General features: G+C 39.1%; 1 protein-coding gene across 2 annotated transcripts in view; it reads left to right on the plus strand.

The window, feature by feature from the left end:
• The first annotated feature begins 16085 nt into the window (after positions 1-16085).
• RAB1A (RAB1A, member RAS oncogene family) overlaps positions 16086-27658 on the plus strand; it is a 28475-nt gene continuing 16902 nt past the window's right edge. The window contains exon 1 of one of the 2 annotated variants that reach the window (XM_064572423.1): positions 16086-16427. In XM_064572423.1, the coding sequence (XP_064428493.1) occupies positions 16405-16427 (23 nt within the window). In that variant the 5' untranslated portion in view covers positions 16086-16404. The remainder of the gene's footprint in view (positions 16428-27658) is intronic. The other variant, XM_045884885.3, reaches the window with a different exon arrangement.

Consider the following 27658-nt stretch of genomic DNA (forward strand, 5'->3'; position numbering starts at 1 on the left):
CCCAACAGGACCCATGTCCTCCTAGATTTTGTGCAATATCAAAAGTGTGCCCTTGTAAGGTGTTTGTGGTACCCTGGTTGGGCTCCTATGTTTAAAGGGGTGCTAAGGAAAATCTCTCTCTGGTGCCTGCACATTCCTCACTTCCATTCCAGAAGGAGTTGGGTTATCATTCTTGCATCAGAGACAGGGTTAGGTTAGCTGAGATGTGAGGCATCTGGCCATTTAGTGTAGTGTTTTGAAGGATGTCACAAAGTGGGAGCCTGTATGGCTCAGTCGGTTAAGTGTCTGCCTTTGGCTCAGGTCATGATCCCAGGGTCCTGGGATCCAGCCCTGCAACTGGCTCCCTGCTCCATGGAGAGCCTGCTTCTCCCTCTGCCTGCAGCTGCCCCTGCTTGTGCTCTCTCTCTCTCTCTGTCAAATAAATAAATAAAATCTTAAAAAAGAAAAATAAAAGAGTCCAGTGATCCTCCTAGAGATGTTTACAAGCTGCTGGTAAAAGTGCTGGCTGGTTCTTTGGAAACAGAGTTCTTTGCTTTTTGTCTCAGAGGGATATGACCCAGATAGGAAAGGCTGGACTAGGATCCTCCCCAGGGGCTATCTAACCAGCTTTGGGGTTTTGTTTTACTAGTAGGACATGCTGAGTACTTATTGATGGGGATAATAGAGGGGATGGAGGGTAGGGTAGGGGACAGATTGTGGAAAAAGATTATGAACTGGTCAGTTGAGGTAGGAGTGGTTTGGGAGAAAGAACAAAGATGTCTAATGGGAACTTCTGGGTATTTGGCTTAGTCTGCCCATGAAAATGTCAGTGAATGGCACATTGGGAGTAATTTTTTAGGTATATGTGTAAGGAGATAAATTCTTTGCCTGGTCTCAAGATGGGGCAAAGGGCCAGACTAAGATCTACCCAATAGGCACTTTGAGGTTGCACATGCATACATACAATAAGAATGTTTCCACTTCAGGGGCTTCTGGGTGGCTCAGTTGGTTGGACATCTGACTCTTGATTTTGGCTTAGGTTGTGATCTCAGGGTCGTGAGATCGGGCCCCGCATCAGACTCCATGCTGAGCATGGAGCCTGCTTATCACGCTCTCTCAATAAATAAATAAATAAATAAATAAATAAATAAATAAATAAATAAATAAGGTTTGCACTTTGTATGGGAGGTTGCACTATTTGGCCTCCAAGCATCCTTAACTACCAATTACAATAAGATGGTACTGGTTCTCCCAGAAATGATTGCATTTTAAAAGAAGATCTGCAGAAAGTAAGCAATGCAAAACCCCAAGGAATGCCTCATTAATCTTGGAATTTCAATCATGGGCTAGGACAGGTAGATGATTAATGTTAAGAACATCCTGGTTCCTTTCAAATTGTACCACTATAGAAAACAGCCTAGAATTGTAGAATTTGGGGAGCTAAACTTCTTCGTTGCAAAGATTCAAAACAGAAACATAGAATCCCCTTCCTCAAGAATATGGGCTAGAATTAGTGAATGACTTCTAATAAATAGAGTATGGGGGAAAAGTAATAATTTTATAATGGAGAAATCTGGCAGACACCACCTTAACCAACTGATCAAATTAACATCACCAGTAATAAGTCATGTTGATATTATGTGCCCCCTGATATGATGAGAAGGACACATCATTTCTATACTCCTTTCCCCCAAAAATCCATAACTGCAGTCTAATCATGAGAAAATATCAGACACCCCAAAATGAAGGGAAGTTCTACAAAATACTTCACTCTTCAAAAGTGTCAAGTTCATGAAAAACAGGAAGAGACTAAGAGCTGTCAAGACTGGAGGAAACATGTTGAGTAAATGCAATGTGGCATCCTGAATTAGATCCTAGAACAGAAAATGGATGTTAGTGGAAGAACTGTTAAAATCCAAATAAAATCTGTAATTTAATATTGTACCAATGTTAATTTCTGAGTTTTGATAAATGTGCCATGATTATGTACAATGTTAGTATTAAGGAAAGCTGAGGGAAAGATAAATGGAAACTCTTTATATTATCTTTGGATTTTCAACAAATTTAAAATTATTTCAAAGTAAAAGTTAAAAAATGCAATTTCAGTGAAAAAGTACTGAAGCACAAAGGAGTTAATTGATATTCAAGATCACACAACAGATGAGTGGTTTACCTGAAATTAGAATGCAGGTATCTAGACCCAGACCCAGAATCATTTATCCTAAAAGCAGTCTCCGATAGGCCACTCTAAACCCTGGGGTCCATCATTCTCCTGCTCATCTTGGAGGATATATTTATGAATTCAACTTCTCCAGACTTTCTGGGTGGGAACTAAATAAGATTCTTCCAACTACAGTCTTTCCTGCAACACTGCAAACCCATCCTCCCATTGTCGGAAGCAACCATTTCAAATTTTTTCCACTCCTCATTCTTCCAACCAATCACCTTTTTCTTCACTCCCTCAGATGGCCAGATCTACTTCACAGCAAGCACAGAAGCCATCAGAGAACTTCCTTAAGTTCTGATGACCCAACTTACAAACCCACCTGTTTCCACACCCACCTGCCTTTCTCCATCCCCTACCATTTCACCAAAAGAGATGTTCACCATACTGTCTCCAACTGTACCCCTCACTTGTGCCCTGGATTTTCTTCCTGTTCCTGCCTCAGGGACCTCTACTATCAATGAACCTCCCTCCTATCTCTCTAACTTCTCCTCACTACTGGCATCTTGAGATATCTTTTCTTATCTTCAGTCTAAAAACCATATTTCCCCAATACTACAGGCATTTGGATATCTACCTTGCCCTTCACAGCCAAACATCCTGAGAAAGTCATCTAACTCATTTCTTTCTTCACCTCCCACTGCATTATTCTTTTCCCATTTGATTTCTCTGGCCATTTAACACCATGAACCACACCACATTCTTCTTCCTTTTTTTTAGTTCACCCATTTAAAGTGTACAATTCAATGGTGTATAGTATGTACACAGTTTTAAAACATTTTCATCATCTCACAAAGAAACCTTGTACCCCTTAGCTGTTACTCCCCTTTCACCCCATCTTCCCCTACCATCCCTAAGCAACCATTAATCTACTTTCTGTCTCTATGGATTTGCCTATTCTGGACTTTCATATGAATAAAATCACATAATATGTTGACTTTTGCGATTGGTTCCCTTCACTTAGCATAATGTTTTCAAGGTTCATCCAAGTTACACGTGTATTGGTACTTCATTCCTTTTTATGGATGAATAACATCCCATTATATGGATATACCACAGTTTGTTTATCCATTCATCAGTTGATGAGCATTTGGGTTGTGTCCACCTTTTTTACCATGATTTTTAAAAAAGATTTATTTATTTGAGAGAGAGAGAGAGAGAGAAAGTGAGAGCAAGCATGGGGAGAGGGGCAGAGAGAGAGAATCTCAAACAGACTCCCCACTGAGAATGGAACTCTATCCTAGGACCCTGAGATCATGACCTGAGCCAAAATCAAGCAGTCACCCTCTTCACCTTATTTCCAAGTTTTAGACAATTTTTTTGAAAGATTTTATTTAGTTAGTTAGTTTGTTAGTTATTTAGAGAGAGCGAACCCATGCGTTCGGAGACGGAGAGAGAATCTCAAGCAGACTCCCCACTGAGCGCAGAACTGGACGTGGGCCTAGCTCTCACAACCCTGAAATCATGACCTAAGCCAAAATCAAGAGTCAGATGCTTAACTGACTGAGCCACCCAGCTGCCCCTGGACAATTTTTCTTAATACTAATTGTCCTCTAACCTCTCTAGCTCCTCCTTTTCAATCTTCTTTGTAGAATTCTTTTCCTTTACCTTCCCTTGAATAATGGTGTTCTCCAAGGTTTTTCTTTAGGGATTGTTCTAGACTCTCTCCCTTTTCACTCCTCCCCATATTTCTCCTTTACTACCTGATTAACTACTATTCATCCTTCCAACCCACCTCTCAAATAAGCCTTCCCAGACTCCCTGAGTAGCATCAGCTTTCCTTCTTTCAGAGCACTTACCACCATTCTAATAAACAATTCATTGTGTAGTTGTTTAATGTTTACCTCTTCCGCTAGACCATAAGCTCCATGACAGCAGGGAACATGACTGTCTTTTTCATTTCTATAATTCTCAGGCCTAAATAATTATTTGTTGAATAAATGAGTGAGTGAGTGCATGAATGGAAAATAAACAGACGGTTACATGATTCATTATCTGTTTCCATGGTCTCAGTTTTCAGTGTATTGGTGAGTGAAAGTCATACATTACCAATTCTCTTTCTCTTTGGAAAATGATATTCAAGGAAAGTCTCTTGTTATATTCTAAACAAATGCCAGAACATCAGAATTCCATGTAGATGTTTTGAAAATGCCAAATGTCAACAAATGGGACACACAATTCAGCTATTGCTTGATCTCAGATGTAGACTTTACTGTCCACAAAGTGTTGGGAGATCATTCTCCATGTGTCTTTTGTGTTTCTTCAGGTCTTGCGAGCAGATGCACCAACAGCCTTCTGTTCTGTACTATCTTTTCCAGGACAGTATAGTCTAGGAAGATGGAGATAGTGTCTTTCTCCAGGGCAGAAGGTAGGTTTGTTTGCTATGCAGTGCAATAAAGTTAATATCTCCCTCAGGAGCAAAGGTTGAACAATGAGTTTGCTTCCTGTCCTTACACAAAACTGAAGTTTCCTAATCTTGGGGTTCCTCTCCTGGAATGCAATTGGCTGGCACCACCTGGCCCTCATTCTGTCACCTGAAGAAACTAGAGTTGGGGAACTAAAGCAAGAAAATAAAGTTCTCTGGCTGCTGCTATTTCTGTGAGTAATAAACTGTTCTTTGTCACCAACCCAGATTTGTCTTTGGTTAGCATCAACAAAACTGTGGCAGACTAACTTGGTAGCTCGCAAGTGGGAAAAAATCTCAAATCCTTCATGGTTCTTGACATGAAGCAGCGATTTATAAACATTCATATTAATTGTTTGGTGATGAGGTAGCAAATGTTTTAAGCATTTTACAACCCACTATAGCTGATTATCACTTATATATAGGTGCTTTACAGTGTCTTAGTTAGGACTTAGAAAATGGATTGGGAGTCTGGGGTTGATGTGTAACTGGTTATACTTCTCTCCCTCTAAATTACACAAAACAGGCTCCCAGCTTGGGTTTTCACACAGAGTTTCTACTTTTCAGAAGAGCTTTTTTGATATTGCATGGAAGATGCCTGTGCATTTGTCCATACTTATTGGTATGTGGTTTTGGAAGTGCCTTAACATATTCTCTTAAGTGTGAGTTTAGCATTGCCAAGTACTACCTCAAAGACAAGAGTCATGCTCGTTACTCTTTTGTATCCTTCTCCTCCTTATAAGATGTGGTACAAGTTTTTGGTCCAAATATTCTCACTATTCCTGTAGGGTTGATTATACTTTCCAAACATTGCTGCGGTATTTCCCACCCCTCCCGCATTGCTCTTGTGCAAGGTCAACTTGTCACTCCCTCATCGAGAGATGGCATCTATTTCTGCATCCCTTTGAATCTGGGAAGGCCCTGTGACTGCTCTGACTAATAGAATATGGCGAAGTAACACAGGGGAAGTCCTAGGCTTAGTCCTCTACTGGCCCAGCAGCTTCTGCTCCCGCTTCTTGGAATACTTGTTCTTCGGCTGCTTCCTGTCATAACTCAGGCTTCATGTTGAGAGAGGCAGGGGCCACATGGAGAAACCACATGCAGGTGCTCTGGGTGACAGCCTCGGCTGTGCTCCCGACCAACATTTAGCATCAACTGCCAGCCAGGTAAGTGAGCCATCTTGGATGTCTCACCTAGTTGAGCCTTCAGATGATCACAGTCCCAGGTGACTTCCAACTGCAATTGCATGAGAGACATCAAACAAAATCTGCTGAGTTGAGCCCAGTCAACCCATGGCAGGTAATAATAAATTGTTATACACAGCCATAGAGAATCAGAGCAAAGAGGCCCCTGAATTAAGAATTTCATTTGATCACGTGGTTCTAAACCCATCCCCAACTGCTTAAAATCAAGTTTCTAAGCAAGTTTCACTCAAGATTTAGTGTGGCAGCTTGTACCCCGTAGACATTATTGAAGTATTCTTACGAATTAATGAATGATTGTATATAAAACAAAAATCACTCTAAAGCAGAGGTCTGAATCCCAGGGCTTTTTTTTTTTTTTAATGTTGATTTGCTCACTTATAAATTAAGCACTTAGAAAAAACTCTTCTTCCTTAATTTAAATTTATCTGGCCTCCTGGGCATGGCCAAATCTCCAGACCAGAATCAAGATAACCTGTTTGATCACAAGTCTGAGCACAAGTAGGAGGATATTCTAGAACTGGTTTTGCTGTTGTTGGGCAACAATTTGAATCTGATGTTGTTATGGTAGACTACCATGGAGGCTCATTCATCACTCTTTTTAAAACTTTGAGAATGTTGGATTTTGATTCTGGGGATATTGTCTTCAGATCTCAGAGCATTAAGTGTTTTTTGTCTCAAAAATAAAAAGTCACTCTGAAGCACAGCAGTGGATAGCAATCTCTTGCCCACTGCCAGCCAGTTGGCCTATGCTATGTGCCTCTTTCCTCTCATTCCTGTGCTCCAGCTTTGCAAATCTTTCATACCGCATATTCCTTCCTGCCACGGGACCTTTGCACATGCTATCTTATCCTCCTACCCCCTCCACTCCATTTCTTCATTTTGCTGAATTCATCATTTTGCCTCAGTTCAAGTACGAGTTCCTCAAAGATGCTTTTTCTGACCTCTGCAGAGTAGGTGAGCTGCCCCAGTTATATGCTCCCATAGTACCCTATATTTATCCATCAGAGCACATTTTGCAATTATAATTACATATTCTTAGTTGTGTAATTACTTTATTTCTTTGAAGGGGCATATTTTTCACATGTTGATGGCACCATCTAAGTAGCTTAGTCTCTACATCAACATGACTTCACCATTTCAGGCAACTCTTTATCAAGAAGATAAAAGTTATGAATGACTTTATTGTTGATTCCAGGACCTTCTTGAAAGACACATCTACTCTTCAAAATAAAGCATCAAATAACAATTTTTTTAAAAGATTTATTTATTTATTTGACAGACAGAGACAGCGAGAGAGGGAACACAAGCAAGGGGAGTGGGAAAGGGAGAAGCAGGCTTCCTGCCAAGCAGGGAGCCCGATGTAGGGCTCAATGCAGGGCTCGATCCCAGGACCCTGGGATCATGATCCCAGCCGAAGGCAGACACTTAACAACTGAGCCACCCAGGCGCCCCAAATGACAGTTTTTATTTCAAGACTCTCTGAGCCCCTTGCCTCAATTGCTGTGTCTATCAACTCTAAACTATTATATAGTGATCCTTATCCAATGCTAACTGAGCCTTCCCTCCCCGCCCCCAGTGAAAGACCCACCTTTAACCAGACTTTTGAAGTTCAAAAATAGCCCAGTTTTGTCCTTAACTTCCTTTGAGATGCTACAAAGCCTATCTAGATAATGCTTTCCCTTATCTAGGTAAGCAATAAACTGAGTTTTGTCATATCAACACATTGTTTTAGTGATATTTTTGGAGAGGAATTTGTGATGGTGACATGAATCAATATGTGTTTTTAAGTGTGGTAGCACTTTTTTTCCTCCTGAAAAGCTGTTATTAAATCCATGATGGAAATCAGTGATGTCTTAGATTGGAGGAAATGTAGTAGTTAACTGACACATCTCTTATGAGAATTTACATTCTTCATAAGGGCATAGACCCAGGCAGTTTTTCTCATTGGTTTATCTCCAGGTCAGAGTAGAATAGGTGCTTAAAACATAAGTGTTGAATGAATGAGTGGATCACTGAGTAGATGACAGACCAAGATGGATGGATTGCCCAGCCTAGTTATGTAATATCATCATTAGGTGAAATAGAAGTTGTCCACAGGGTTTCCATTGTTTTAGAAGTGAATGAAAATGAGTTCCTAGCAGCACATAATAATGTAGGCATGGCTTGGCTAATTGAAGATGGAAGGGCAGCAGAATATGCCACCCCAAAATATGCCACTTTGGCATAAGGATTATTTATTATTTCTTGGACCCCTTAGTCACAGGTGTTACACTTCTCTGTAATGGTTCTGAGACCTCCTTAGGGAATTTTTTTATCTGATTTTATTTGACACATCTGTGGCCCCATCCTGCCATTTGCTGAACACTGTGGTGACCTTGGCAGCACCCTGACCTCAAAAAAATTCCAAACTGGGGGCAACTCCATGGGAGGTAGAAATCAGGGAACCGGGTGTTCAGACAGAGGTTCTTTTCAGAGCACTGAAGGCCTGGAGTCTGATATCTATGGCAGGCACAGTGCACTTCAGCCGATCCTTTCCTTTGCCCTTTTGGGACAAAGCCTAATAGATAAGAAATTCCTGTCCATTTAGGCATGGACATGATGGACAGGAATTTCTCATCTATTAGGCTTTAACACATTCTTTTTGGGAAGATGGCCTGAGCCTTATTTTGGCTGAGAATAAAGGAAAAAGATTTAAATAATCCTAGAGCTTACTAATGAGGCAATTCTTTCCTGAGGATCCAATCAATGAATATGTTGGATATTTATTAGGTATAAAGCACTGTGCTAAGTGGGGGAGGGATATAGAATTGATAAGGTGTGGTCCCTGCCCTCAAGGATCTCATAGTCTAGCTAGAAACCTAAAACACACACATAAAAAGCTATAACTAATAGTATGTAGTGCTGTCTAATAGAACTTCCTGCAATGATGGAAATGTTCTTTCATGTGCATTGTCTAATATGGTAGCCACTAGCCAATTATGGCTGTTGAGCACTAGAAATGTGGGTAGTGCAACTGAGGAACTAAACTGAATTTTTAACTGAATTTTAACTTATTTAAATAGCCATATGTGGATCAAGGCTTCTGAACTGGACAGCTTTGTATGAGGCATTACATGAGCACTAACAAAAGAGCTGAGGTAGGTAAGAGAGGACAAGGAGCACCCACTTCAGATTGATGTAGACAGGGAAGGCTTCCAGAAAGGTGTGTGATTAGAGTTAGTCCTTGGGAATATGTAGCATTCTGAGAGGATAATATGCAGAAGATAGCACTAGCTTCCAGGAACTTTCAGAGAGCACAACTGGGGGTACCAGAGAGTAACTATTGAACAGAGTAAAGTTTTATTTTGGTTTTCATTCATCTGTTGTGTTAAAAAGATGGTTGGATTTGATGAGGCAATTATCTCTCTTTAGTGCTCTGTGACACTTCTTCTCCAGGGTCTGAGCAAATAATCTTAAGGGCAATAGGAAGAGCACTAGACCAGGAATCAGGAGACATGGATTCTATTCCTGATGTGTCATTAACTCACACATGGGCTTAGTTTTTGTTGTTGTTGTTGTTGTCTAAAAAGGATCAAGGGTTCTTTAGTAAACATTCTCCAAGTTTCTGTCCTGTACCAGTGTTCTCCGATTCCCATCACATTTTAGTGGAACAGAATGGTGCAGTCCAATGTCACCCAACTTAAAGACTTGCTCAGGGTGGAGAATGGAGTTATTGCAGGTGGGGGTTGGGGGACGTATAGGGATGCAAGAGTCTACATCCTCTACACCATCCTGTTTTGGAGGAAGAAGGCAGAGGTGAAGGAGTGGAAACTTCACCTCTAAAGTATCTCTCACCTTCTATAGGTTGGGAAAGGTGGGGAAAGTTGGACTAGAAGAAGGGAACACCTTAAACTGAAGTGGGGATAAGTTTAATGTGTATTGGGAGTATATATATGGGGTAAGGTCGGGTATGAGGAGGGGGTGTCTGGAGGGAGCAGGTGGTGGTAACTTGCAAGTACAAGTCCTGGAAACATTTTTCAACTTGACAATTTCTGCTAAGATTTTTCACCATTCCTGCCTACTATTCCCGCAGATCAAATATGGTACTTTAGAGTCATTGACATAAAGGGATGCTTCTTACACAACCACTGGACATCTTAAATTCAGGGCTCTGTCTTGACGAAGACTCTCTTTGACTAAACTCTAATCAGGCTCCTTTGAGCCCTCTTCTCAAGCAGGTCTCAACCTTGGCTTAGAAAAACTACAGACTCTCAACATAAATGATTTTGTCCATCCACATACACTAAGAGATTTGAACAAACACCAGGATAGTTTCTAACCACTCAAGGCCACATCCTTGGGACTATCCAGGCCCCGCTTAGTGCCTGCCTGAGAAAGCTCAATGCTGCCTGGAGAATTTGTTTGTTCTAGCCAAAACATGTTGGCAGGCAGAGAGGTCCCTAAACCCTCTCTTAGAGTAGTCACTTTAGAAAGTTTGCAATTGTAAATCCTTCCCTGCTCCCTGTCTCCTTGAAATGCAAACATTCTAGGAGGTAACTCTAATTCCCAGACCAGTGGCATTGGGCACCTTGCTCTAACTCACACTGCTGCTTCCTATCATAAAGATGCAAAAATTCTGTCTTCTAGATAAGTGCCAGTGAACAAACCCAGATGGCCTAGACACATGGACCAACCCTGTTAACACCTCTCAATGCCTTTTCCTTAGCACATGCCAGCTTTAAAAAGTCTATCTTTCATTTCAGTGATGGTGAGTTCAATTCACACTGGGGCTTCTTCCCTATTGCCATGGTTGTTACTGAGTGAAGTCTATTCTTCTTACCCCTTTAACTAGTATCTAGTTTTATCTTTTTTTTTTTTTTTAAGTCTACACTACTCAGTGCTCATGATGATAAGTGTACTCTTTAAATCCCATCACCTATTTCACCCATCCCCCCACCTGCTTCCCCTCTGGTAACCATCTGTTTGTTCTCGAGAGTTAAGAGTCTGTTTCTTGGTTTCAATCTCTCTCTCTTCCCTTTGCTCACTTGTTTTGTTTCTTAAATTTCATATATGAGTGAAATCGTATGATATTTGTCTTTCTCTGACTGACTTATTTTGCTTAGCATAATACTCCCTAGCTCCATTCATATTGTTGCAAATGGCAAGATTTCATTCTTCTTTATGGCTGAATAATATTCCATTGTATATTTATTCCACCTCTTCTTTATCCATTCATCTATCAATGACCACATGGGTTGCTTCCATAGTTTGGCTATTGTAAATAACACTGCAATAAACATAGGGGTGCATGTATCCCTTTGAATTGGTGTTTTTGTACTTTTTGGGTAAATACCCAATAGTGGAATTACTGGATCATATGGTAGTTCTATTTTTACTTGTTTGAGGATCCTCCATACTGTTTTCCACAGTGACTGCACCAGTTTGTTGTCCCACCAACAGTGCAAAAGTGTTCCTTTTTCTCCACATCCTTGCCAATACTTACTGTTTCTTGTGTTTTTGATTTTGGCCATTCTGACAGAATATGAGGTGATATCTCATTGTGGTTTTGATTTGCATTTCCTTGATGATGAGTGATGTTGAGCATCTTTTCATGTGTCTGTTGGCTATCTGGATGTCTTTCCAGAGAAATGTCTGTTCATGTCTTCTGTCCATTTTTTAATTGGATTATTTCTTTTTGGGTGTTGAGTTGTATCAGTTCTTTATATATTTTGGATACTAACACTTTATTGGATATATCATTTGCAAATATCTTCTCCCATTCAGTAGGTTGTCTATTAGTTTTGTTGCTTGCTTCCCTTGCTGTGCAGAAGCTTTTTATTTTGATGTAGTCCCAAAAGTTTATTTTTGCTTTTGTTTCCCTTGCCTCAAGAGACATATCTAGAAAAATGTTGCTTACAGCCAATGTCAGAGAAATTACTGCCTATGCTCTCTTCTAGGATTTTTATAGTTTCAGTTCTCACATTTAGGTCCTTAATCCATTTTGAGTTTATTTTTGTGTATGGTGAAAGAAAGTAGTCCAGTTCCATTTTTTTGCATGTGGCTGTCCAGTTTTCCCAATACCATTTTTGAAGAGACTGTCTTTTTCCCGTTGTATATTCATTCCTCCTTTGTTGAAGATTAATTGACCATATCATTGTGGGTTTATTTCTGGGTTTTCTATTCTGTTCCATTGATCTATGTGTTTCTTTTTATGCCAGAACCATGCTGTTTTAATTACTACCACTTTGTGGGGCACCTTACTGACTCAGTCAGAACAGTATGCCACTGTTAATCTCAGAGTTGTGTGTTTGAGCCCTTTGTTGAATATAGAGATTACTTAAAAATAAAATCCTTAAAAAATTTACTACTGCTTTGTAATAAAACTTGAAGTCTGAAATTGTGATACCTCCAGCTTTGCCTTTCTTTTTCAAGATTGCTTTGGCTATTCAGGGTCTTTTGTGGTTTCATATAAACTTAGAGCTCTTTTAGTTATGTGAAAAATGCTGTTGGTATTTTGATAGGGATTGCATTAAATCTGAAGATAACTTTGGATAGTATAGACATTTTAATGATATTTGTTCTTCCAACCCATGTGCATGGAATGTCTTTACATTTCTTTGTGTCGTCTTGAATTTCATTCATCAGTGTTTTATGGTTTTCAGAGTATAGATCTTTCACCTCTTTGGTTAGGTTTATTCCGAGATATTTTACTGTTTTTGCTGCAATGGTAAATGGGATTATTTTCTTAATTTCACTTTCTGCTGCTTCATTATCGGTGTGTAGGAATGCAACAGATTTCTGTAGATTGATTTTGGATCCTGTGACTTCACTGAATTCATTTCTCAGTTCTAGTAGTTATTTGGTGGAATCTTTAGGGTTTTCTGGATTTGTCTTTGACAGTCTTCTGTATGTGTGTGTGTGTGCACGTGCACGTGCTGATTCAGAAAGGGGACCATTTCTGGTCGTTCTAGTACTTCCACACCAGGGCAACTTTAATTCTGCCCTCAAACTGCACGGTCTTCCACCTGTACCCCTCTTCAAGGCTTTTCTCTTTTGTTCTCTGACTTTAACTGGGGCCTTGGTTTCCATGCTGGCAGGTAAACTGGATGTCTCTGGGTCACTTTTAGTTCCCCCTCCCTCACCCCCCTCCCCACCTTCAGGTTCTACAACCTGCTCTCTGGAATCTTCCCTCCTTTCCATTCTGGATACAACTACCCTAGGTCAGGACATATCATCTCTTGCCTAAGTGAATCTAATTACCTTTTAGCTAATCTCCCTACCTCCAGTCTCCACAGAACTCCACAGGGCTTCTTTTAAAACACTGACACACACACACACACACACACATACATACATACATACATACATACATAAAACACTGAGCTGATCACCTCACTTTCCTTCTCAGAACTTTCCTTGGCTCTCTCCACAACCTACTGAATGAAGGTGAAACTCCTTAGAAGGCATTTGGGGCCCCCCTTACCTTACCTTAACCTAAACATCTCCTACCTTATCTACATGGAACCTGTGATCTCTGTTCCTTAAATACATGTGTATCCACACTTCTAGGGTTATGCTCACATTATTTTGTCATTCTGGGATATAAGGCTCCCTTTTCCCCATTTCTGTCAATGACCAGTATTTTATTTTTTTCAAGGCCTAATTCAGTATCACCTCCTTCATGAAAGCATTCCTAATAGTTTGAATTAGAATTGTTTTGTTCCTCTGTATCAGCTCATATCATTTTTGAAAGTCAGGTTCATAATTGAGGTATAATTTATATGCAGCAAAATTCACCCCTTTCAGGTGTATAGTTCTATGGGTTTTGACAAACAAAATATATAGTTGAGTAACTCACCATCACCACAATGAAGTTATAGAATATTTTAGTGAAACCAAAAAGTTCCCTTGTGTCTCTTTGTAGACAATTCCCTCCTCCCATTCCTAGTTCCTGGCAATCACTGATCTGATTTTTGTCCCTATACACTTCATATCATTTAAATGTATTTTTGCCTTTTCCCCTACAGGCCTGGCAGACTGAGAGCTGTAGTCACTCACCTTTGTATTGCTCATGGTTCCAAGCACAAGTTTCAAACACACTTATTACGTACCAGGTCATAAATATTTGATCAATGGAAAAAGGAAGAAAAGGAAGAAAGGCAGACCAGAAGAAAGGAAAGAAGGAAAGAAAAAAGAAAGGAAGAAAAGAATGAGCCAAAGAATAAATGGACAAATAGCCCTAGGAGAATTCTGATTCGGCAATGGGGCAGCCAACAGAGTGCATGCTAGTTTGATGAATTATTCTGAGTTATTAATCTGAACTCCAAAAACAGTTACTTTTAAACACCTATATAGTGAAGTTGGAAGCAGCAAAACTGACACTCTAGCTTGGGAAGGAAATCTTAATGTAAATCTTAATGTAAATAAGTTGTACTAGCAGGTAGGAAAGGACCACCCACCACTCCCAGGCTAAGCTGCCTCTGATCTCCTCACATATTACACCACCATAACTAAGATATGAAATGTTCTGTTCTTGGTATATAGCACATTCACTTAAAATTTCCAGGGGAGTTAAGGGAAGGAGAGAGGTAATGTTAAGTGCCCCAAAGTCATGGTGTTATATGCTTTGTATTGTTTTATTTTAATTCTTACAACTACTCTCTCACTGAAGTTAAAAGTAATTAGGAGGTAACTCTTTTTTGGGAAAGGAAATCGATAATTAAAGGAAGTTTAGGGGTGTACTTCCTAAGGGTAGAGACAAGTTACAAACTTATTTTTTAGTTCAGGATAAGTTCTTTGGAGATTTTGAGTTTTTCTTCTGTGAAATCACAGTAAGCAAGAAGGGACAAGAGTCCAGAGTAATAAACATTTTTTTTTTTTGTCTATCATTGATACACTCAGGGTATTTCTGGTGTGGTGACCATGTTCATTTCAGAAGCCAATATAATGTGAAGGAACTCCAGTGTGCTGTTTGATGAGGTTGTCAACAAAGGCAGAATTTCGGGGTTAAGGAGTATATTTAGTAAGTGGGTAATAATAACTGCCTTCTTTCTATAGTATGGTGTCATGGTAATTTAAAGTCATTTTGCAATCACTCTTGAGAGATAATTTTCTTGGTTCTTAGAACAAGTTGGAAGATAAACTTTGGACGATGTATTATACTATGCCCTTTGCAGTTAAATAACCCAAGATAATGTGTTAAAGTTTAGTGGAAATTTAAATTCCTGAGCTGATTAAAGAGTGTTAAGACTATTAGGTTTTAGAAATGTTAATATTACTCCCAGAGTTTCTAGGCACTATGTAGTGATGAATTGCATGTTTCCCTCGCTTATTATTTTTCAATCTTGCAGAACAGTTCAGCATTAAATAACTAAAATTACAGTTCAACTTGAAGCCTGGGACCAGGGCAGGAAGACCTTGAACTGCTGGCTGACTTAGGGCTGCATCGCGTCCATGAAAAGTGGAGCCATTGAAAACTGTGGGATCATGATGGAAGTGCTTTTTCAGGAAGATAAATCTGGCTATGTGTGCAAATGGTCCGGGGCAGAGAAGAGAGAGGCAGCCTCCATTCAGAGGCTCCTGTAATATCCACACTGAGGTGATCAGAGCAGAGCTGGAAAAGAAATGGTAAAAAATGATAAAAGAAAATGGTAGTGTCTGCGACCAACACTGGACGATGACCAGATCCAGTGGGGTTGGGTGAGTAAGGAAGAGAACTGCAAGAACGGCTTCGTGTTCTCCAGCGACCCGAAGTTCTCAACAGAGGCCCCTCGACTCCTCCTCTGTCCTCAGCGCCGACGTACTGAGATCAGCTGGAAAGCTCAAGCTTCAGGCTGGTCCGGCCAGCCAAGGGTGCACAGGCGGAAGGACTGGCCAGGCGTATACTCCAGCTTGCCTTCCTTCCCCGCCTCCGCTCTCAGGCAGTCGCTCTGATTGCTAACCCTCTCTCCTCACCATTCGGAGTCCCCAGATCACCTCCCCCACCCCCCGCCCAACCTCAGTCCGCGGTCGACACCGCCCTCTGTTCCTCCCCTCCCCCTCCCCCTTGGGGCGCTGACTCGCCCGCCTGCCACGTCTCACTGATGACATCACCAGGGCCGCTCGGTCTTAGCCAATCCGCTAGGGGGAGTCCGAGCGAAGTCCTAGCCAGCGAGTCAGCGGGGCGGGGAGCAGGGAGGGGCAAGAGGGGGAGGTGAGAGAGTGGGGAATGGGGCGGGCGACAAGCTCTCAAATACGCATGCACCAGAGGCGCGAAGCTTTGCGGGAAGTTGAGTCCCGGCTGCCGCGTCGCCGTAAGTCTTCGGCGCCCACTGCGGTGTTCGAACTCTCTTTCCCGGCGTGCCGCGCGGTGCGGCCGCCCTCCGGGCTGTGTAAAGACCCCTCGGTCTAAGGCTTTCCTGTTTCCTGGTTCGCCGGCGGCCATTTTGGGTGGAAGCGATAGCTGAGTGGCGGCGGCTGCTGATTGTGTTCTAAGGGGACGGAGTGGGGAAAGACGTTTGCTCTCCCGGAACAGCCTATCTCATTCCTCTCTCTCGATTACCCGTGGCTTGAAGAGTCAGGGCGGCGGCTGCAGCAGCAAGGGCGGCGGTGGCGGCGGCGGCAGCTGCAGTGACATGTCCAGCATGAATCCCGAATAGTGAGTGCAGGACAGCACCGGTCGGCTGGGTCCGTGGGCCAGCTTGGAAAAGCTTAAGGGGAGCGAGGAGGGCTGAGGCAGGGGTGGGGGCCTCGGCCTCGGTGAGGTGAGGGTGGTAGGGCAGGAGATGCTGGCGGCCGGGAGTCGGGCCCCATTGTCTGACCGAGGAGGGGCGGCCGGGGGGAGGGGTCGGGCCGGAGGGGTGAGCCGCCCGGGCCTGGACAGGTCAGGTTGGAGGCCTTGAGTGCCCGGCGGGTGCGGAGGAACAGTCTTTTGAGGGGGTTGGGGCGTTTGGGAGTCGGTGGTGGGGCGGTGGGAAAGGGTAGCTTCACGCGGAGGCAGTGACTTTTGAAGGAAGACTTGTTTTTAAGGGGAGAGGCTAGGGTGGGAGAGCTCTCCTAGAGGGCACTGTCAGACCCTGCGCCCGCACTCTGCGGAGCTGTCAGAATCGTCTGGGTGGAAACCAGCTTTACTTGTAAATCTTGAGCTTGTTGGCTCTATTCTTTCACCCTCCCGGCCAGGTTGCAGGTAATATGGATGCTTTTCAGGACTGCGTGGGATTGAGGGGAATGAGTAGATGGTGAGAAGAGATTTTAAATTTTTAGTGGTTCTTTTTTTTTTTTTTTTTTTAAGTTATTTCCTGGAGTTCTTCAAGAACTCAAGGGGCCCATTTGCCTTCCTGAAAACCTGGGCATTTGTGAGAATTTTTTTTAGAGGACACTGAAGTCATTTTGTCTTCTGTAGGTCGAGAAAAAAAAATAAACAGACCTCTAAGACGTAGGAACATTTTTCTGATATTATCAAAGTAAAGGAAGACTGCTGTCAAGTTGAAAGAAACGAACGGGCTCTATGATCTGTAGGTTTTGGGTTACCTGCTTGAATGCTCGAAAGATAGGGAGTGAGGTTCCATGACGTGTCATGAAAAGTTAATGCATTTCTTTTTCTTGCTTACTCAAGAAGTCAACACAGCATATGTGACACACCTGACACCTTTCCTGGGAACTGGTGTTCACTTTCCTTGGGAAGACTTCGTTGGGCTCCTCCTTAATGGACCTTTAAAATCCTCCTTCAGTTTACGTATATAAATTAATGAATGATTGGAGGAGATTTAATTGGTATTCCTCTTCAGCGTCAGAAGGCTTTGGGAGAGAGAGGGATTTTTTTTTTAAGCAAAAATCAGTGTTTTAAAAGCTGAGTGTATTTGCTGCTTTGGTCAATTACTGCTAAACATTTCCCCTAAAAGGTCCACCCGTCAGTTTAGCTGACTGTCATGTGTGTGTCACATGGCTCTTGCAAAATGCATTCTGACTTCCAGTTTTGTAATATGGTGGTTTGATGCTGAAATGTCCCCTTTTGCACTAAACAGAAGCCACTGTATTCCATTAGAATTTTATATACTTTAAGAAGTTGAGGATAGTGTTCTCATAGTGCCATATTTGCTATGTTGGCAGTTTTTAATTTCTTTATCAAGGACTCCCCAGGACAGAGTTGGTTTTGCATAATTAGGGAGAGTTGAACTTGAGGTCCCTAATTTGGTGGTTTTCCTGGCAACAATAAAGTACATGGATTTGCCACTTATGGAGACTTGTAAACCTCCTCTTTTCAGGGAGTTTCTTATATTTGCTACATATTCTTAGTATTATAAATAGATCTTTAGGATTAGTTGAACAGAACCATGACAAATTAGCCTCTGAATTTGTTTCTCCTTTTGTAAAATAGGATAGTAGGAGTCATTATTCCTATCAGGGTAGTTGTGAAATTCAAGTGTATGTAAAAGAAAACGTAAGAGCACTCTAGGTGGTATATGTCATTATCATATATGACATTCTAATAGTGCTAGGATTTAGGAATATGATCCTTACCCTCAAGGAGTTTATAATGGGATATAGAAAATAGATTGTTATATATGTCAAATACCAGTAGATCTAGTTTGTTCCACATGTGCAGGATGGATAGGAGCAAGAAGATTTCAAAGGAGGATGGAGGGCTGTGGTTGGCTAGTCTGGTTCAGGAAAAATTTATAGAAAGGAGACTTCTAAGGGAATTATTAGCAGATTTAGAGAAGTAGCAGGGAATGAGGAGGATTTCTCAAGGGGGAAGAAGGAAGAATGGTTAATAAATGGCAGTGATAGCAATTCTTAAGTATATACAGTGCCAAACCATCGGTTAGATTAATGACCTTAACAGAATCAAACCCAGACATCATTTTTATACTTCTTCTGCCATCGACTATGCCAGTACCAGGTCTACTGTATTTATATTCTAGACCGTGTCTATGAAATAGGAGTTTGGAAAAACCTTTGGAGGAGCATTACTGAAAATTATTTGGAGAGGAGGTGATGGATATTTTATTAGGGAAGGTCACAAGGGCAACCAGCAGGCAGATTTTTAACAATGTGACTTCAGCAGTTTTTTCGTTTTGTCTTTAATGAAGTTTGTTACCGTCATAAAAGTAATTAGTGAAAAATTGGAAAATAGAGAAAATGAAAAAAATCTTAGAGTTTTATCACTGAATACAAGTCCATTTACTTTAATACCTTGTTCTAAACTTTAAAATCTTAAATTTTTTCTTAAATTAAAACTTTTAATGGGTGAGTGCCTTTCATGATTCCATGATGTCTTAATAGCTAGCATTTATAGCTACATATATGTTAGGTATATTATACATTATAATACATGTTTGTTGTAGCACATGCATTATATGCTGATGTGATGTACACTAGATAATATTTAAAAGTGCAATCTAAATGTTCCTTGGTTTTGGTTTATCATCTGCTAATTTATTCCTTTTGGAAACATTTAGAACTCTTCATGGGTGCCACTGAATTTGGTAATGAAATGGGTTCTTGACAAAAGAGGTTTGGTTCTGTCAGAAAGAACAGGATTTTAGATTATTGGTCGACAAATGATTACCTGTTGGTAGCTTTTTTATTGAATGCTTTTACTTTATGGTCCTTAAATTGTAAGTTTGGTTTGGGAGTGAGGAGAAAAAGAAATATATCAGTCAAAGGTTAAATTTTAAGTTGTCCCTTTGACTACTTTCTATGTTATTTGGCTAAGCTTGGTTTGGGAGTGAGGAGAATAAGAACTATATCAGTCAATGGTTAAATTTTAAGCTGTCCCTTTGACTACTTTCTATGTTATTTGGCTAATATGAGAGAAATGACAACCCTGGATTATCTTTATGGTATAGAAATTAAGGGTAATGACTGACTTGTCTGAATTTCAAGTACAAACAAAAAGAAAAAGCAACTGGAAGTGGAATCTGAATAGTGGAAAAAGTAGATGGAAAAGATCAGAGCTTTCTTTTTTCTGGAGATGTGAAGAAAGATTTTGATTTTTCTGAGCTAGGTGGTGAAGCAGGCAGTGATTATTTCAGCATACTGGTTAAGAAATGCTTAACATTATTCTCATACCAGAAACATTTGTTCTAATCCATTAGCTTTTAGTGGATTTTTTAGTGTCAAGGAAATCATTTCGGCTACTTCATCTATAAGGAATGTGTTAATAAAGTATGTGTACCTATCATGGATATACCAGTTAACTATAATAGGAAGGACTATAGTAGTCTACTTGGATCAACTGTAGTTCTTTAATGCAGAAAAATTTTATAGTAAATGCCTTGTTTTTGTTTTGTTTTGTTTTTTAATATGGCTCCGGAGTGATGTTTAAGATTATGGCCCAAGATTTAATCAGTCTTATAAACAGCTTTTCTGTCATAGTAGACTTAAGGAACATTTGACTTTTTTTTTTTTTTTTGCTAGCACTGTGCTTTGAATTAATCTGTCTTTTAATATAAGGGTTTGAATGTAAAAGCAACTTAATCAGTCTTGTCAGTATAATTTCATTAAGTATGTCATAATTGGCTTTATAATTTTTATTTAGAACTTTTTTTATTAGAAAAGAAGCATAAATCAACTAAAAGTAAGTTGCCTTTTTGTTGGTTGTCTTGATGACTTTTTGGTGGTGTTGGTAGTAGTTTGAAAAATTCAGAAAATTTTAAAGAAGAATAATAACCAGTATTCTCACTATTGGGTATATGATTTCATAATGTCTGTAGAGAATCAGCAGATGTGATTCTTTGGGTAGTGTAAGTTTCTAGGAGCTGTACAGAATCTCCGCAGAATGAATCTTCAGAGTTTTGTGTGAATAGATGATCTTGTAAGATCATTTGAAGATAACTGAAATTTTGCATTTAAAAATTTCTTCTTTTTCATAATTACGTTAAAATGAGAGCTGTTGACAGTTTCTTACATACCCCAAATAAAATTTTTAAAGTTTAAAAAATAATGTTAAAGATGGAAGAGCTTCAGAATCAAATGTTCTCTTGACAACTTTAATTGACTTTTGAAGAGAATTTTGCTTTATAAGTGATTTTATTTCTTGGATAGTTCAGTTTTTTTTTTATTCTGGAAGCAGTCTTAGTAATTTGTGGTCTGACATTTTGTTATAGTCACATCCTATTAGCAATCCCTTGTGTACATATGTTTTCTTGGCCACTTTTGACTATACGATTATGATAGTTTTACTATTTAAAGTTGTAATAGTTCCGTTTTTAATAAAGAATAGATTCCTTTTGCTAATGTTATCTACTTTTGTCTCTAATATATGAAAATATTTAAGGTCAAATAAAATCCTTCTTAAAGTTTTTTAGATTTTTTTTTTTAAGGTTTGCTAAAAAGTACTTTGAGTATTTGAAGATGAAAATAAGCCAAAAATGGGTATTGGATGCCAGTGCATGGGATATTTTAGATGTGTGCTTATCAGTTTTTTACCACTCTGTCTGAACTCGGTTTTGGAGTTTTAGTAAGAGTTAGTTAGGCAAGGGGTGCCTGGGTGGCTCAGTCATTAAGCGTCTGCCTTTGGCTCAGGTCATGATCCCAGGGTCCTGAGTTCGAGCCCCGCATCAGGCTCCCTGCTCAATGGGAAGCCTTCTTCTCCCTCTCCCACTCCCCCTGCTTGTGCTCCCTCTCTCGCTGTCTTTCTCTCTGTGAAATAAATAAATAAAAATATTTTAAAAATAAAAATAAAAGAGGCAAAAATGCCTTTTTTTTTTTTTTTTAATCTTACAGGGAGAAGGGAGTGGTCAGACTATTCCACTGTTTTCCTGTAGAAGGTGGAGCTGGTACTGCTTTGATGTCTAGAATAGAATTTAGGGAAGAACACCTAGGTCTTGGCTTTTCTTTGGAACTGCTCTGTGAGTGTTTCAGATTATAAAAGGGTAATGGTGGGGTGATATTTGAAAAAAAATAATAGTTTTGAGGAGCAAGAGAACAAGTGTTGGTTTGTTGACTGACTTTAATAATTAAAGAAATGGGGTACAAAGGAGAAGTATGAAATGAAGCTTTCCTTGGTAGTTTTGTGGCTGGTTGGCTCAGGTGGTCAGAACACTCAGCTTTATTAAATCCAAGGTTGTGATAGGTTCTGATTAAGTTTAGTCTGTTCCTTGTTTGTAGATTGCTAATTCTGACAGGTAGTGTTAAGTGTAAGTGCCTTTGCTCACAAGGGGGAACACCTTCGGAAACACCGTTTTTTAATAGTAGCTAGTACTTTTAACAAGTGCTTACTCTGCTTGGCATAAGGTCTTCACACGGGGCATTTTATGCAGGCTGCCCTTCAAACTAGTGAGCTTTACAAGTGAAGTTGAATACATTATGTAACTGAAGTTTTCCAGAAACAGTGATGGATTCAACTTGTCTGAATGTATTTCCTTTGAATAACACTAGTACTTAAATGGAATTATTCTTTGTCTTTTCCACTCTGCCTGTATTGTCCAACAACTTGATTGAGGGCAATTACTCTTTTTTTTAAGTTTTTATTTTAATTCTAGTTAACAGTGTCATATTAGTTTCAGGTGTACACTATGGTAATTCAACACTTCTATACATCACTTGGTGCTCACCACAACAAATTCACTCCTTAATCCCCATCACCTATCTCACCCATTCCCCACTCCCCTCCCCTCTGGTAACTGTTTTCTTTATTTAAGAACCCATTTCTTGATTTGTCTCATTTTTTCCCCTTTGCTTGTTAGTTTTGTTTCTTACATTCCACATCTGAGTGAAATCATATGGTATTTGTCTTTCTCTGATTGACTTATTTTGCTTAGCGTTATACTCTGGCTCCACCCATGTTGTTGCAGATGGCAAGTTTTCATTCCTTTTTTATGGCTGAATAATACTCCATTATATATAAATGTATATTTTTTACATCTTTTGTCCATTCATCAGTCGATGGTCACTTGGGCTGCTTCTATATCTTGGCTGTTGCAAATAATGCTGCTGTAAACATAGGAGTGCATGTGTCCCTTTGAATTAGTGTTCTTGCAGTCTTTGGGTATATAGGCAGTTATTCTTAACCCATTTATGGTCATGTACCCCTAGGAGCATTTCATGAACTCTGTGGACCTGCTCCCTTTGTGCATACATGCTCATAACATTTTGCATAAAAGTGCATGCTGCTTTTTTTTTCCTGAGCCTATTCATGAACCTTAAGAATGCCTGATTTAAGGAGATTGAAAACAGAAGAGAATGTTTATTACCACTCTTTCAAAATGTGAAAACCTGAAAATGACAGTTTAATTTAAAATCTGGTATCCTGAACTAATTAGTTTTAAAATATGAGCTGTGTTTGGGCATGCTTTATTTTGATGACCTATTCTGTTCTTTCTTTTTTTAAAATGCTACCTTTCTGTTTCTCATTAAGTTTTTAATATATGAATTGTTTCCAAGATCATCGAAACAGAGGCATACTAAGTTGACAGAACATTAGCGTTCCCATTAAGAGCAATAGGTCATCTCTGTAGTATCTTTGCTACCTCAGAATCCATATGGATGTAGTTAGGGTAAATGCCTAGCCAAGTATAATATAGTCTTAAGCATTTGATGGAACTTATAAAAATAGTTGAATAGCTAGGTTTACAAAAGGACATTTGAAGCAACTTTGTGAAAGATACACTATGCATAATTATTTAATGCTTTATTTGTAGATTGGTAGCTAGCACCTGTCTTCATAAAGAGCAGTTGGGTTCATCACTTCCTAAAAGCTAAAGAAGTCGGAACTCTAAAATTTATCATGCTTTTTGAGCTGAGCTAACTTATTCTCTACTTAATGCAAATGTTCTAAATTAAACAGTGAATCACACTTTTCTTTATTTTTGGTTAGGTCCTGTGTGCTAGTTCATAGATGGTTTGATTCATTCTGATAGGTTTTATATGTATGACTTAACTTACTGATATTTTTATCATCTGAGTATATAAAATATATCATTGAAGGAATGTGGTGTGATAAAAAACGGCATTTGTAGTTACAAACCCTAGATTTAAGTTCAGACTGCCACTTACCTCTGCAAGTTATTTATGAGTTTTGAGCCTGTTTCTTTATCCATAAAATGTGATTAGTACCACCTCAGTTCTGAGTCTCCAGAGTAAACTGTACAGTACTATGCAGATGTTATTTGACATGTATATTCTAACAGAGGATGTTAGAATATATGTAAGTGGCGAGTGGTTTCAATTTTAAAGCTTTTCTCACACGTGATTAATCATCACACAATTATGTCTGTTTTTGTCTACTTTAACAATTTTTTCAATACAGATTTAAAAAAAAATCTTCCAGTAAATGCATACCTATATGTGTGTGTATACGCATGCATGCACATGCACACACACTCAGAGTTAATTTAACCTTAGAAGAAAGCTTGGTAAAGAAAACAGCCATCCCTTTCTCTGTTTTTTGATGTGTTTTTTTGATTATGAAACATGGACTCTGCTCCCAGGTCATTACCAATTAGTTAAGAACATGACTAATGCTTAAACAAGTATAATCAGTATCATAGTATTAGCACAGATTAAATCTTGTGATACTTTGAAAGAATAGAATCGCAAAATAGCACAAAAGATTTAGAGAAAAGGCCTATGATTTCTATCATTAACAGAAAGTTTTACTTATGTTTGGTTTAGCTGGAGAGTAACAGAGCACTGAACAGCAGGACCTTCCAGAACCCTTGGTGCTAGTTGTGGGATGTGGTCAACAATTAACAATTTGAGTTGTTACCACCAGCCGGAAATTTTATGTATGTACATTCTTTCTCTCAATCCTGTGAAGAAATAGTATCCTAGTTTTACAGATGGGGAAACAGAGGCAGAGAATAGTTAAATGGCTTGCCTAAGGGCATTCAGAGTAATTAGAATTGGAATTTTAACTCAAGGGCCTGTGATTTCACAGTCCTCGTATGCCGTTTTTAATTTACTGTGGTTAACTCTAGGAATTTAAAATTTGAGCCAGTTAATTAAGTGACTAACATTTCTGTGGTTAGTTTGTTTTAAAATTCATTATTAGAGAGGTCTTTTTAGAAACGTTAAGGGTTTGTGAAGTACATGTTACGAGGTACCTATTGTCTTTGACTTTCTCCTTCACATCTTGTGTTGGGTTGATATTTAAAGCTTCTTTAGGCTTGAAGTTAATTATTGCATCCATTCTCAGTTTTTCTACCCTCCTGACTGTTCCTGAATATTTATACTTGGGACCTTAAAAGTCGTGAATATCTTTCCGTGAGTAAAGCAAGTGAAGCAAAGAACTGACTTTCTTTTGCCGGAGAGGGCACGATTGCTGCAGACCCTGTTACTATTTTATGTGTTACTAGGCTTTGGGAGTTGTGACTGGTGTGATCATAGTACTTACAACTGTTAGTTGGGTAACTTTTAAACTTTTGCTTTAGATTACAATAGTAAACTCCTGTGATATCTTGTCAGCTATCTGAACAGAAGCTTTGGATAAATAGCTTCAAAGTTTTTGTCAAAGCTCTTGAAGGTTTTCATCAAGTTACCTTGCAGTTTGGAGAGAGGAAGGAAGAATAATAATAAAAGCCACTTACTGTGCTCCTGTAATGTGCCAGCAGATACTGTGCTACAGGTTTTAGAGGCATTATTTCTAATCCTGACAAGAAGCTTAATTGAGTGATAGAGGGTGCTAATGGAATATATTACACATGAGGAAATTGAGGCTCATGGTGGTCAGTGAGTACCTTGCCTCAAGATCTGACAGCTAGTATGCGATGGAATCTGGATTCAAATACAGGTCTTTCCAGCTCTAAAACCCATGCAGGCTTTGAAAGGTAGAAGAGGTAGAGGATAACACACCTCCTCCCTGGAATAGTTTTCAGCAAATACTTGTTATATAGGTTGTGAGACCATCTATCTACTCTCTTGTCCTCTTGTATGGCTTGCCACTTCTTTAGCACTACCAAACTTTCCTTCATTTTCAGAATTCCTGCTTTGAATTTTTGGAACACTGTTCTAAACAGAGCTAAAATGGAACCTGGAAAAGTAATTGTCTCTAAATATCAAAGAAAAATGTGTAGCCTTAGTAGATTATGGGGGCAGTTTTTAAAAAATTGCTTGGCTATTTCCTTAAATTTGGAGGAATGACTCTTGTTTTCTCAGATTCTTGATAATTGATTATTTTGACTGTTTATCTTGAGTAACAGACTGCTTTTGTCCATGGCTGAAGGTTTATTTTGTTTTTTATTTAGTTTAATCCTTAAAGTAATACGTGCTTTATAAAATTCAAACAATGTAGAAACATGTGAAGGAACTGGAAACCTCTTTTCTCCAGCCTGATGGTCAATTTTGAATTGTTTTCTGTGGAGCATACTTAAAATGAGTGAAGAAGAAAAGTTGGTGTCAGACACAACTGCAGCCCAAATTTTAATTAATCATTCCATACCCCAAAGTCTAATAGTGTATAGCTTAATAGTGAACTTGTTTGGCCACTATGTCATGATATCATGGTCATAATTTTGTTTTAAATTTTATATGTGAGCTTAGTTTTAGGCTATTTTCAAGTATGACATTTATAAAAAGGTAAAATAACAGGATTCCTTCATGCAAGTGAATTTGTTCCAGATGAAAAACAAATCTACTTTCCACTGAACTTTTTAAAAATAGTAGGCCTTTTCTAAGGTATATTTATATTATAGGTGACATTATGAAATTTGTATTTTGGGGGTACTGTGTGTGGATAAAAACAACTTTATGTTATAGTCCCTCCACTGTTTTATTTTTGTCTTTTCTTCCTTCCAAAGGGTGGGATGTTGAGAGTTTTGTTAATGTCAGTCAACTTTCCCTTAAAAAGTATTCACTGATACGTGAACTGTATCTGATAATTTAAATTTTATTTCATAAAAGAAAAAAATGTTTATTTTCATTTAATCCAAAAAGTTGACTTCATATACTTGTGGCTATATTGGGAATGTGCCAATGCTATTTGCTTATAAACGCAATCCTACTCTACCTACTTAGAAATCATTTGTGTTATGACAGTTATGCTGAACAAATTTGCAAAGGTGTTAAGTCTTTGAAAAATCCCTCTGATTAACACTTTTTCCTCATTTTTTTTTGTTATAAGAGTTAGAAGAGCTTACTGCAGACTTTGAAAAAAGTATAAAGAAAATATCAATTGCAATCCTAAAATTTAGAAGTGCCCATTTTCCCCCATATTTTTTTGTATGTGAAAATTAAAAAAAAAATGTGAAATGGGTTATACTAAACAAAATGTAATCTTTTCACATAAGAGTGTTTCACATAGACAGTCTTTTTAGAAATTTTAGAATTCCCAGTAGCATTTTAGATTCAGACATAAGCAGATTCTTTCCTTACTACATATTTTATGTATGCAGTTTGGTAACTTCATGAGAAGGAAACCATTTTACCTAAGTAGAATTTTGAACCAAAGTTTATTTTAGTAACTTTTTAAAAGTATAATGCTTCATACTCACAATAGTGTCTTTTTTAAAGGTACAGAAAATTTTCTGTTAGTGCTTGCATACAAAAATGGTAGAGGTATCAAGATTATGTCCAGGGGCGCCTGGGTGGCTTAGTTGTTAAACGTCTGCCTTCGGCTCAGGTCATGATCCCGGGGTCCTGGGATCGAGCCCCGCATCAGACTCCCTGCTCCGCAGGAAGCCTGCTTCTCCCTCTCCCACTCCCCCTGCCTGTGTTCCTGCTCTCGAGGTCTCTCTCTGTCACATAAATAAATAAAATATTAAAAAAAAAAAAGAAAACAGATTATGTCCAGATCTTAAATAATGGAAATAAAGAATCTCCAATATTGCTAAAGTAGACCATGAATTGACTTACAGGAGAAACTGATAGCAAAAAATTTTTCACTTGCTATTATCTTTGATGCCCCACCATCCAGTTGTTAAAAGCTGTTAATTTCCCCAAACCTAC

This window comes from Mirounga angustirostris, unplaced genomic scaffold (assembly GCF_029215605.1).
Source record: "Mirounga angustirostris isolate CCGP_5_RB_7025 unplaced genomic scaffold, mMirAng1.0.hap1 SCAF_10, whole genome shotgun sequence".
NCBI lineage: Eukaryota > Metazoa > Chordata > Mammalia > Carnivora > Phocidae > Mirounga > Mirounga angustirostris.